The following is a 13,467-nucleotide window of genomic DNA, read 5'->3' as shown; positions in this document are numbered from 1 at the left end:
GCATGGACAGATATTTTTACTTGATAAGACATCTTAGAATAAGTTGGTTGCAATCTAGAACTAGGTCTAATAATCTCAGAATTGGTGTTTTGTATTCTTCTAATAGGAAATGCTAGATTGTTTCAACTATTTTCAAGATATTTTCACTTGCTATCATTGTTTGCAGTCTATCTATCTATCTATCTATCTATCTATCTATCTATCTATCTATCTATCTATCTATCTATCTATCTATCTATCTATCTATCTATCTATCTATCTAAATTTATTTCATTAATTTATGTTGTGTGTTCAGCCATAATGAAGTTCATGGGTGACCATCCACTCCGAGGCCAATCTGAACATTTTGTCCTCTGCACCTTTTTGAAGGTAAAACTCGTACATTAGAATCCAAAAGTCTTTTACATAAAGACTGTTATTTTTTGTTAGTATGTCATGGCTTTCCATTTTTCATTCCCAATATCAAGCATCAGTGCATTGATGTTACATGGCTTGATGCAAAATGGAGTTAGTTTCAACCCAGAAATTGACAATTTTCCAATAATACCAAGTCCTGAAGTGTTTTATTCCTCTTCTACAATAGCAACTTGCCAACACTAGCAGTTTCTTATCAAGTAAAGAATGAGACAATCTGTATGTTTTTCCTCCATTATATTTTTCTCCCAAATTTGGTCACCTGTCAATTCCAGCCTACTAGCCATCTCTCCCCAATCATACACCACTAACCAACCCAGGAAAATAAAGAATAACATACTACTTCTGAGACACGTGAAGCCAGACATCAGCATCTTTTGTAATTGCTGCCTCTGTAGCACACTGAGGAAAGTGCTATCTGCCCTCTTCTGCATACATGATCTCACAGAAACCTATGATTGGCTGGTGTTGTTGTGATTGACAGGAGAGAAAGAATATACCCCCACACCCAATGAACACAGTCATTTTTGTTTTCTTGAACTCTCAGCCACGATCAGACTTTATATTTTGACTTTCTTGTAGTGCAAAGCCTCTGTGGTGGGTTTCCCCAAAAGCCTCTTAAAGCTAAGAGCATCTTAACTAGGACAGAGAGCATTCATTGTGCTGCTTGCTCTACCATTTAACAATGATCTTTGTGCTATGATGCTTTTGGGAAACTCAGGCCCAATTATTACAAAGTTCTGATCCTTCAAGAAAATCTCACCATACAGTGTCTTGCCAAAGTATTCATCCCCCTTTGTGTTTGTCCTGTTTTGTTGCATTACAAGCTGGAATTAAAATAGATTTTTGGGGGTTAGCATCATTTAGGTTACACAACATGCCTACCACTTTTAAGGTGCAAATTGTTGTTTTATTGCAACAGAAATAATAATTAAGATGAAAAAAAAAAACAGAAATCTGGAGTTTGTATAGGTATTCACCCCACCCCACCCCCCACGCCAATACTTTGCAGAGCCACCTGCAATTACAGCTGCAAGTCTCTTGGTGTACAGTATGTCTCTATTAGCTTAGCACATCTAGCCACTGGGATTTTTGCCCATTCCTCAAGGCAAAACTGCTCCAATTCCTTCAAGTTAGATGGGTTGCATTGGTGTACAGCAATCTTCAAGTTATGCCACAGATTCTCAATTGGATTGAGGTCTGGGCTTTGATTAGGCCATTCCAAAACATTTAAATGTTTCCCTTTAAACCACTCCAGTGTACAGTAGCTTTAGCAGTATGTTTAGGATCATTGTCCTGCTGGAACATGAACCTCCATCTCAGTCTCAAACCTCTGGCTGACTCAAACAGGTTTTCCTCCAGAATTGCCCTATATTTAGTGCCATCCAGCTTTCCTTCAATCCTGACCAGCTTTCCTGTCCCTGCAGATGAAAAATATCCCCACAACATGATGCTGCCACCACCATGCTTCACTGTAAGCATGGTGTTCTCAGGGTGATGGGTTTGAGCCACACATGGCATTTCCCATGATGGCCAAAAAGTTCAATTTTAGTGTCATCTGACCAGAGAATCTTCTTCCATGTGTTTGGCAAACTCCAAACGTGTTTCCTTAAGCAATTACTTTTTTTCTGGCCACTCTTCCATAAAGGGGCGGCACGGTGGTGTAGTGGTTAGCGCTGTCGCCTCACAGCAAGAAGGTCCGGGTTCGAACCCCGTGGCCGGCGAGGGCCTTTCTGTGCAGAGTTTGCATGTTCTCCCCGTGTCCGTGTGGGTTTCCTCCGGGTGCTCCGGTTTCCCCCACAGTCCAAAGACGTGCAGGTTAGGTTAACTGGTGACTCTAAATTGACTGTAGGTGTGAATGTGAGTGTGAATGGTTGTCTGTGTCTATGTGTCAGCCCTGTGATGACCTGGTGACTTGTCCAGGGTGTACCCCGCCTTTCGCCCATAGTCAGCTGGGATAGGCTCCAGCTTGCCTGCGACCCTGTAGAACAGGATAAAGCGGCTAGAGATAATGAGATGAGATGAGATGAGACTCTTCCATAAAGCCCTGCTCTGTGGAGTGTATGGCTTAAAGTGGTCCCATGGACAGATACTCCCATCTCCGCTGTGGATCTTTGCAGCTCCTTCAGTGTTATCTTTGGTGCCTTTGTTGCATCTCTGATTAATGCCCTCCTTGCCTGGTCTGTGAGTTTTGGTGGGTGGCCTTCTCTTGTCAGGTTTGTAGTGGTGACATATTCTTTCCATTTTGCTATAATGGATTTAATGTTGCTCCCTGGGATTTTTTTTTAAATGACCCAACCCTGATCTATCCTTCCTCACAACTTTGTCTCTGACCTGTTTGGAGGCTCCTTGGTTCTCACATTGCTTGTTTAGTAGTGTTGCAGAGTCAGGGTCCTTCCAGAACAGGTTGATTTACTGTATACAGACATCATATGACAAATGATGTGATACTTTGATTGCACACAGGTGGAGCTTAATCAACTATTTATGTGAGTTATGAAGTGAATTGGTTGGACCAGCTCTTATTTAGGGGTTTCATACGAAAGGCGGTGAATACCTATGCACACTCCAGATTTGTTTTTTTTTTCACCTTAATTATTGTTTGTGGCACAATAAAACAACAATTTGCACCTTTAAGTGCTAGGCATGTTGTGCACATCAAATTGTGCTAACCCCCCCAAAATCCATTTATTTCCAGCTTGTGATGCAACAGAGCAGGACAAACACCAAAGAGGATGAATACTTTCGCAAGACACTATATCAACAATTACACACACTTTTAAAGTTGTGTATATGGAGTGTTCACCATAAAAGACCCAGTCCATACTATCGAAACATTAAATGAGCACATTAAAAACAAACCTGTGATTTGCTCTTCATCTTCTGACCAATCAGATCCGAGAATTTGACATTGCTGTGGTTTAATAATAAATGAATAATAAATGGTTGTTGATAACAACTCTGCATGTTGCTGTAAAAGTGTAACACAATTATTGTACACGTTTGACAGTTGATTGGCGAGCTCACGTTAATGAGAGATGAAGCGTACTGTCAAGTCCTCAAACAGATCACTGGCAACACCAGCCCTAAGCCGTAAGTCACAACACTTTTTCTCTTTCATTCAGCCACCATTTCCTCTTTAAAATCTCATCATGTATATATAAAACCCCAAAACTGGTCGCAGTCACTCTTAAAGTTGCCACAGAAGAGTTCTGATGTAGCTTATCTGCTATAAGCATTTAACAATTTAACGCTTCACTACCTTGTGCATGTGTTGTGTAGAGACAGCTGTCAGAGAGGCTGGCGTCTGCTCTACATTCTCACAGCACATTTCCCATGTTCTGATGTCCTTCGTCCCTTCCTGCTTAAATTCTTACAGGATGCATCCACAAGCTCAGGAGGTCAGTTTCATGGTATGTACAAAAGCATGCTGTGTCTCATCATGTTTATACGGCTCTCACTCTCGTGGTAGCACTCTAGCAAAGGTGGTGCATGTTTTGGAGGTGTGGCTTTAGAGAGAACGCCAAAAGGAAGAGTTTTATCTATAGATTCTGAAACTAGCTTTAATTTCTGCTAGAATCCTTCATGTTGTTGCTGATTAATTCCCAGGCATTGCTAAAGCCTGTGAGCAGAACCTGATGAAAACGTTGCAGTGTGGTGGGAGGAGAGTGTGTCCCAGTAGCATGGAGCTCAAAGCCATCGTGGTCAGAACACAAACATGACACTGACTGATTGATTAATACTGTGGTATAGCAGTAGAGATGACAGAATATTAATATTAGAATAGTAATATTTATATAATATGAGCATACTAACATTGATGCTAGCAGACTTAATAACTGAAGAATTAAATATTTCTCTATTTAGAGATGCTGTAATGTTTCCATGGAAATAGAAAGCAGATATATCATAAAATCCTGAAAAAAAAAATTGGGGGTGTATACTCAAACCATACTTTGAATTTGTACCATTTTTATGTACATGTACATTCCTTCAGGCTGGTCGAAGCTCTAAAAGGCAGCTCTTCCTATTTCCTGGAGGAATTGAACGACACCTAAAGGTTAAAACCTGCTCTGTAGGTTCTGATCCTCTTTTCTCCATGCTCATTAAGCAATTTTTGTGTGATTTATGGTTATTATAATGTTGAGTGTCTTGGCTTTGTGTGTATTTGTAGGTGGCTTTAGATGTCATCGAGGAGTTGTGTTACGAGTTAGCATTGCAAAGGCTGGAGGCCATGAACGAGTACACCATTTTCATTGTTACGAATAGAGGTACGTGTGAAGATACTCACTGGCCACTTTAATAGGAACTTGCTCTTGATTCTAAGATTCCTGTTCTTGGCTGGCAGGAGTGGAACCAAATGTGGTCGACTGTTTTGAGCTGCTATTAGGTAAATGAGAACAGGAAGTAACTTGGAGTGTTTTTGGTTCACACGTTGCAGGTCAGAACGTGAGGCCACTGAATAAACGGGAATATATCTTAGACGTCAGCACAGAGGCTGAGATGATGGACAGCAACTACAGCTTTTGGTTCAGACGTGTGATCTGGGCTCAGGCACTCAAGTTTGACAATGAGCTCAGCGTCACTGTTCACTACAACCAAGTATGAAATGTTGACATAACATTTTTTTTTTTAATTTCCTGCAATATCCCTGATTGTGTGTGTGTGTGTGTGTGTGTGTGTGTGTGTGTGTGTGTGTGTGTGTTTAAAGGTTCTCCCTGACTATCTGAAGGGCTTACTGGTCGTGCTCCTGCCAGATAAAGTCAGCGAGCAGCAGTTTCATCAGATCGCTAAACTTGCTGCGCTGCAGCACAGAGAAAAGGACATCAGCTCTGCTCCCACCATGTACGTACACAAAACCTCCATTTTTATACAGTGTGTTTGTTTCTTTATAACACCATGCAGTCCTGTAAAAATGTTTCAGATTCACTCAAGTTAAAGTATAGCTCATGGAATATTACATTCTTCTTCAGTAAGGTATGAATGAGATGTGGCTTGAGAATAACTTGACTTTCCCAGGAGTATTTCTGTTCCATTAGCAGATTTGTGATGTATTAGTTTGATAAATTATTGAATGATGGTGTCTGTAGAAGTCCATTAACTAAAACTATTACATTTGCATTTTTATTTATCAAATTTATTAGTTTGGGCAGCTGTTTGAGAAATCCTTATAAAATATACACATATTGTGTGTGTGTGTGTGTGTGTGTGTGTGTGTGTGTGTGTGTGTGTGTGTGTGTGCAGTCATGAGCTGGTGGAATATATTCCAGCCCAGGTGTTTATCAGGCAGGGACCTCAGCAGTGGATGCAGCTGCTTACGCAACACACACATGCAGTCCAGAGCCTCAGCCCTCATCAGGCCAGATCACAGTTCCTGGGTACTTACACACCCACACCCATGTGGTGTAAGAGGAATAAAACACTTCATGATATACGATCATGGAATATTAATGTGTTTTGTTTATTTATTTATTTTTAGGATTGGTGTGTGCATTCCCCATGTTCGGATCGTCCTTCTTTTACATTCTGAGTAGTAATGACAACACAATTTCCACCCCCTGCATCCTGGCTGTCAATCAAAATGGCCTCCACTTTTTGCACCAAGACACTCATGTATGTCTGCAAAATAGCACAAAATTAAAAAGAAAAGACAATAATTAATTGTCCAAAACCTGAAAGAGCATAGAGAGAAACAAATGATCATTACCCATGTGGCTTAGAGCTCACCAAACATGTACACACCTCTAATTTCTTACACACACATACACACACACACATACAAACACTCTATTAACACACAACTCTAACAGTACTAATACACAGTCCTATTCTTAAGTATGTTTATTTTATTATAAATGTGATTGTGTTTTTTGTATTTGTATTTCTTCTCTTTTAGTACTTACTATGTGTGTATAGCTGTGTATGTCTGGATTTTTTTTTTTGTCTTTTTATTTATGAACATCTAACCTGCCTATTATGGACTACAGATGGAAATTAGCCTTTGGGCTACAATCTGGCACATTTACATGTACTGTGTATGTGTTCATCAGTGTGCATTGTCCTGAAAATAATAAAGTAAAAGTAATTATAGACCTTTCTAGAACACTGCTACTCCAATGCTTTTATCAAGAATAATGACTTGATGTCGCTCTCTCTCGTAGGAGGTCTTGGTGAAGTTTCCTTTAAAGCTGGTTCAGTCAGCATACACACAGCGGCCCAACGCAGGAAGGAGTTACCCTTATGTGGATATTTTATTAGGGGACCTGAGCAACCGCAGAACTACACAGTTACAGCTGGAACAGGTACCGTGTGTGTACACACACACACACACACACACACACACACACACACACACACACACACACACACTTTTTAACATGTGAAATAACAAGCGTGGTATTTCTTAGCAGCAATCTAGATATCATCATCGATGTCTGTAATGTGTATGCTGACTGATCCACATAACCAGATTTCAAAAATTGTTGCTATAGTAACATTTCTCTGAGCTTAGCTTACAATGAGCATTTAAGGAAGGAGTCTTCAGTATCAGTGCTTTGTAACAGTCAGAGGAAAAAGCTCTAACTTTACCTACAGTTTAAAGCTATTAATTATAACCTTTTAAATTGCTGAACGAGAAACAGTTCTTGGTTTTGTGCTTGCTGATATACTGTACACACACACGTATATTTATTTCTTATCTTTACTTTGTGTTATAACGTGTTTGTTGCCAGGGATTGGAGCTTTGTCGTGTTGTTGCCATGCATGTCGAGAATCTGCTGCTACATCAAGAAAAAAGACTCACTCTTCCTCCGAGTGAAATCACGCTCTTATAACACACTGGAATCACACTGTTTGTTTGTTTTTCTCATCCCATAATGGATGATCTCACTATAGCAATGTGATACAGCGTACAGGACAACACAAACAAGTCAAATACAAAAGCGGTTGAAACTGAATGTGATTTTGCTCCGTACTGCTTCTTTCAGACGTCGACTGATTTGATGTATATAATGTAGAATTGTGACCCTTTTGTATGTAATGTAAATATGCCATTTTGTGACGCCATGTTTAAGAAGACGACCTGACTGTATGACTGTGTATGGTTTATTGTGTTTACACACACACACAGAGTTACTCAGGAGAATCTTAAAACGTGATTATTCTTTTCCCTTTTGGACACCTGGACAAAAAAAATATTTTGATATAATAAATAAATATTTTATCAGACTTATCAGTTTTTTAGTTTGTTATATTCCAGAAAGCTCAGAAAAGTTCTCTGGGCTTGCTCTCTCGGACTCCGTTATGAAACTGAAACACAGTGCTGCTGCAAGTCAAAATGGCGTCCATTTCATTCTAATGATTTCCAGCAAGATTTTCTTTTCATAACGAAGGAGAATGTTTATTCAAGAACAAATAAAAATACACACATTGAATATACAATATATTTTTAGTGATGTACTGCTGACTTAAATGTGTGGGTTTTTTTTAAAGCTGTAACCTCAATGATGTGACTGATGAAACATGATGCTGGTGTTAATATTTACAAAATTAAATATTAAATAAACATTGTTATTTAAAAAAAAATCAGCATTTCTTGGGTTGAAAATGGCTCAAAACGCCATCTTCTGCTTAAAATCCTCCTGAACCTTGCAAGGCCAATGCTGACATGCAGTGGTGCTTGAAAGTTTGTGAACCCTTTAGAATTTTCTATATTTCTGCATAAATATGACCTAAAACATCATCAGATTTTCACACAAGTCCTAAAAGTAGATAAAGAGAACCCAGTTAAACACATGAGACAAAAATATTATACTTGGTCATTTATTTATTGAGGAAAATGATCCAATATTACATATCTGTGAGTAGCAAAAGTATGTGAACCTTTGCTTTCAGTATCTGGTGTGACCCCCTTGTGCAGCAATAACTGCAACTAAGCATTTCCAGTAACTGTTGATCAGTCCTGCACACCAGCTTGGAGGAATTTTAGCCTATTCCTCCGTACACAACAGCTTCAACTCTGGGATGTTGGTGGGTTTCCTCACATGATCTGCTTGCTTCAGGTCCTTCCACAACATTTCGATTGGATTAAGGTCAGGACTTTGACTTGGCCATTCCAAAACATTAACTTTATTCTTCTTTAACCATTCTTTGGTAGAACGACTTGTGTGCTTAGGGTCGTTGTCTTACTGCATGACCCACCTTCTCTTGAGATTCAGTTCATGAAGAGATGTCCTGACATTTTCCTTTAGAATTTGCTGGTATCATTCAGAATCCATTGTTCCATCAATGATGGCAAGCTGTCCTGGCTCAGATGCAGCAAAACAGGCCCAAACCATGATACTATCACCACTACCACCATGTTTCACAGATGGGATAAGGTTCTTATGCTGGAATGCAGTGTTGGCAAGGTCGCAAAGGACCCCACCAACTATTACACGGCTTGATCTTGGAGTGATCTTTGTTGATCAACCACTCCTGGGGAGGGTAACAATGGTCTTGAATTTCCTCCATTTGTACACAATCTGTCTGACTGTGGATTGGTGGAGTCCAAACTCTTTAGAGATGGTTTTGTAACCTTTTCCAGCCTGATGAGCATCAACAACGCTTTTTCTGAGGTCCTCAGAAATCTCCTTTGTTCGTGCCATGATACACTTCCACAAACGTGTTGTGAAGATCAGACTGTGATAGATCCCTGTTCTTTAAATAAAACAGGGTGCCCACTCACACCTGATTGTCATCCTAGTGATTGAAAACACCTGACTCTAATTTCACCTTCAAATTAACTGCTAATCCTAGAGGTTCACATACTTTTGCCACTCACAGATATGTAATATTGGATCATTTTCCTCAATAAATAAATGACCAAGTAGAATATATTTTTTCATTTGTTTAATTGGGTTCTCTTTATCTAATTTTGGGACTTGTGTGAAAATCTGATGTTTTAGGTAATATTTATGCAGAAATATAGAAAATTCTAAAGGGTTCATAAACTTTCAAGCACCACTGTATATGCAAGGCTTTTACTGGACTCATTTTTCAGTTGGCAATTTAATAAGCAAAGTGGAAATACAATCATCAGTTCAGTGTGAATTTATTTTGAACAGTCTCTGGCATGGGCTCGGTGACATCACATATCACTTCACTGACCTCAGGCTGGAGCTTGGGAATGAAGGCGGCCCTGTGAGCCTCTGGAGGGAGCTCTTCAGTGAGGCTGCTGAACACAGGATATAAATCCACAGAACAATCAAGGGCAAACAGGAAACAGGTGTGAATGATCATGATACGTTCGAATTGAAAAACAATGACAGGATGGGGGAGGAGACCAGACATAAATAGAAAAGAAACATGTGTGGCTGTGTGAACAAAACTCAAAGCACTGCGGAAGTGTGTGTTATCACGCTGCAGGTTTTAACACTTGTGGAAATCCGTGACAGAACACAGTACACTCAGTAAAAATGTCTGCACAGTCAGTAGCCTGAGTAATGTTCTATATTTCCCAGTCTACGTTATTAAAATTCTTCATAAAACCACCATTTTATGCACATAAAATCCATCAGTACATCGTTTAACTGTAGCTGTGAAAGGTTTTATGCATCCATGATAGCTCTTCACTTCGCCTCTTTACACGTGCTGGGTTTTAAGACGGTCCCAATTCACCTGACTGTCCCATGTTTAGTAAATCCTGAAAATGATTAAATGAAAAACATATGTACATGATTTGTGTCATAAAGCCAAGTCATGTGATTTCTATCAGACAGATCCACTGTAAGGGAGAAACACAAGTGTCGACTTACACTTACGGTACTTACTAAGAACAAAAAATAAATGCTGTGAAGTCCCAGTTTACCTGAATGGTGTGCTCCATGAGTCCCACTTGGACACAAAACTCTAAAAGGCTTAAGAAAGCTAAGTAGTACAAGCAACAGCAAATACGACCTAAAAAATTTAAATGCAGTGATTTCATCTGCGCATCTGATTTTTTTGGAGGGAACTACATATACAACTATGAATTTCATCCATCCATCCGTTATCCATAACTGCTTGTCCTGTGCAGGGTCGCGGATGAGCTGAAGCTTATCCCAGCTGACTATGGGCGAGAGGCGGGGTACACCCTGAACAAGTCACCAGGTCATCACAAGGCTGACAAATACTGTAGCCACAAACAACCACTCACATTCACACCTACAGTCAATTTAGAGCCACCAATTAGCCTAACCTGCATGTCTTTGCACTGTGGGGGAAACCGGAGCACCCGGAGGAAACCCACACAAACAAACACAGGGAGAACATACAAACTCCACACAGAAAGGCCCTCGTTGGCCACCGGGCTTGAACCCAGGACCTTCTTGCTGTGAGGCGACAGTGCTAACCACTACACCACTGTGCCGCTCCAACTCTGAATTCCTGTTTGATTAATGCAAATTAACTTTCTTTGTGCAGATATCTTACCACTTTCACATCTGACTTATGAACCCCGGCATCAACAGATCCAAAGCCTTCTTGTAGCAGCAGCTCTCCTACTGTGCATCTTCACACAAACGGCTCAGTTACACACACACACACACACACACACACACACACACACACACACACACACACAATCATTTAGTTCAACAGAAATAAGAATGAATGAGCCTCACACTCGTTCTCTCCTGCAGCAGACAGTAATGAAGGAGACGTGTGTGATCAATAAGGATTATATTACAATGTGTTTATCATGTCGTCCTGTCTCTGACTACATCCAATATGATTATCAGGTATAAATATTATGAAAAATAATGTGGTATAAATCATATGAAAAGGAAATAAAATGAAGTGAGCAAAGTAGGCAGGAAGTAACTCACCTGGACATTGTACTGAAGCTCCTCCATGAACCTCTCGTGGCTGATGATGTCCTCCAAAGTCGCCCGATAGTGAGGGTCTTTGTTTAGGCACCATGAGATCAGATCTCGGCAACCTGTGTGTGAAGTCATGAGACAGAAATTAAAATTCAAGGAAACAAAAGCATCAATCGTGATGTTTAAATTAATTTTGCTGTGCAAGTTTTACAGCTTTATTATACAGGTCTAAATGTGATACTTCCGCATTTTCTCACCTCGAGACAGATAAGGAGGGGGCAATATGTCCTTCTCACTGGTTTCAACCTCGCTTTTGAAGGGGAAGTCACTACAGACCAGGTAGTACAGGAGCATACCCAGACTCCAGATGGTAGCAGGACGTCCCATATACTGCCTGTCTCTTGTCGACTCTGGAGGTAAGAAAGTCTGAGTTCCTGAGTGAAAAAGACCGAAAGAGCAGCAACTTTCACAAAAATGGTTCTCGGATGCATTCTCATTGATTCTCTCCCATACGTATTATACAGTTACTTACAAATCTCTGATAGGGGGAGTCCTTCAGCAAGTCTCCACAACCAAAGTCTATCAGCTTCCCCTGCAGAGTGTCGATGTTGATCAGAAGGTTCTCCGCTTTGATGTCATGGTGAAGAACACCACAGTCACAGCAGTGACGAGCGGCCTGAACCACCTGCCACATGATTTCACAAGCCAGTGGTTCACACAGTTGACTGTTCATGTGAGTGCAGAACTCGCGCAAGTCCACACAGGGACTGGGTCGCTCCAAAACCAGGATGAAGCAACTGGACATCTCGAACCATTCCAGCAGCTCCACCACGTTCTCGCAGAGAGGTGGCATGGACACCATCTGCATTAAAGCAACCTCCAGAGGCAGGCGGTCTGTTTCTCCAGCCTACAATTACAACCAACACAGTCTTAGCATGGGGCTGGTGTGAGATGGGTCTGAAACACCTCTGACTGAGAGGTGGAATGTTTTTCTTTCTGTTGGCAGGAACGGGTAAATGAACATAGGCTCTATAAAGTGGTTGTTACTTGAATTCTATGGCTTCTCTGTAAAGTAGTTGGAAAGTAGGTTTACTTACAGTGATGATGCATTCATCACAGGCAGACTTGGCTACATATTTAAGGGCAACCTGTTCACATGTTTTAAAAAAAAAAACATAATTAGTAATTCCTAAAAGCCATACTTTTACTAATCAGCATAATCAATACAATTTCACAGCCACTACAGGAGTCAGCAAATGGAGGCTCACAAGAAACTTCTCCCTTTTAAAATCACGCATTAAAAATAGTTCCTGCCAGTGGCGGCTGCTGGTTTTTAAAACAGGGGAAGCCCATTTTACGCATTCATCGTAAAACCTGTAGGCCGGATATCAAAGCATAGAAAGGTGTGCCCCATTAGCATAGTGAACTAGACAACCCTACCTAGTGGCAGAAAGTATTTTTGCTTGTACATTTCATGTTATAGTCTGGCTTGCCAGGCTAGTGCCTCATATCCTTAATCAAAAATATCAAACATCCAAAAATCACTGGCTATTCAACGAAGAGCCTTGAACATCATACCCTGATATGCAACACAGAGTCTTTAACACAACACCCAGCTGTGCAACACATCCTTGAACATCTTCTGCAACACAGTCTGGAAATCCATAACCAGGTAGGCTATGCAACACACAGAACCTTGAATATTATACCCAGGTATAACCTATAACACAGAGCCCACCATTCTCTTAACATTACTGAACAATATACACACTTCAGATTCATGAACATGAACACTATTTATACACAAATTCTGCCCTCCGCTCCTTTTCCAGAAAATGGTCTGTGACCCTGTCATACCAGCTGGTTGTGCTTTCCAGAGACTTTACCAATTTCTGTTAGCAGCTAGTACTGCAGATCCCAATAAGGCTCAAGCTAGCCTACAACCAGATTGAACTACAAATGAAATAAACGAGTGAATTCACGAATGATCAAACTGATAGAATGGATGAAAGTTAACAGAGCACAATGAGTAATATTTACATTTATTTACAGAGTAATGTACAGAGACATCAATGAGAAGAACCGTTTATATGAAAAGAAATTCGGACAGCACTTTGGCACACGACTACACTTTCTCGACATCCGCTAGGGACTGACTGATCATACTTCCGTGTTCCTCGCCAAAGTACCGCCCTCCTCATGTCTTTCAAACACT

General features: G+C 40.4%; 2 protein-coding genes across 2 annotated transcripts in view; one reads left to right on the top strand and one right to left on the bottom strand.

Moving 5' to 3' along the window:
* myo15ab (myosin XVAb) overlaps positions 1-7,247 on the top strand; it is a 103,645-nt gene extending 96,398 nt beyond the window's left edge. The window contains 12 exon segments of the mRNA XM_060898259.1: positions 296-369; positions 3,425-3,507; positions 3,697-3,827; positions 4,024-4,118; positions 4,412-4,489; positions 4,589-4,685; positions 4,856-5,016; positions 5,126-5,259; positions 5,659-5,792; positions 5,894-6,027; positions 6,576-6,716; positions 7,146-7,247. Coding sequence (XP_060754242.1) covers positions 296-369; positions 3,425-3,507; positions 3,697-3,827; positions 4,024-4,118; positions 4,412-4,489; positions 4,589-4,685; positions 4,856-5,016; positions 5,126-5,259; positions 5,659-5,792; positions 5,894-6,027; positions 6,576-6,716; positions 7,146-7,247 — 1,364 coding nt within the window.
* Positions 5,857-12,156, bottom strand: LOC132865730 (serine/threonine-protein kinase pim-1-like; the record flags this gene model as incomplete). Its single annotated transcript, XM_060898258.1, has 5 exons — positions 5,857-6,033; positions 9,562-9,628; positions 10,864-11,371; positions 11,510-11,686; positions 11,781-12,156. Coding segments are annotated over 3 exons (720 nt in total), but the record flags the coding sequence as incomplete, so codon positions are not given.
* Between the last annotated feature and the right edge of the window lie 1,311 nt (positions 12,157-13,467).

Source organism: Neoarius graeffei, chromosome 18, assembly GCF_027579695.1.
Source record: "Neoarius graeffei isolate fNeoGra1 chromosome 18, fNeoGra1.pri, whole genome shotgun sequence".
Classification (NCBI taxonomy): domain Eukaryota; kingdom Metazoa; phylum Chordata; class Actinopteri; order Siluriformes; family Ariidae; genus Neoarius; species Neoarius graeffei.
Note: the sequence above shows the minus strand (reverse complement) of the source record. Positions and strands in the feature narration are given on the sequence as shown.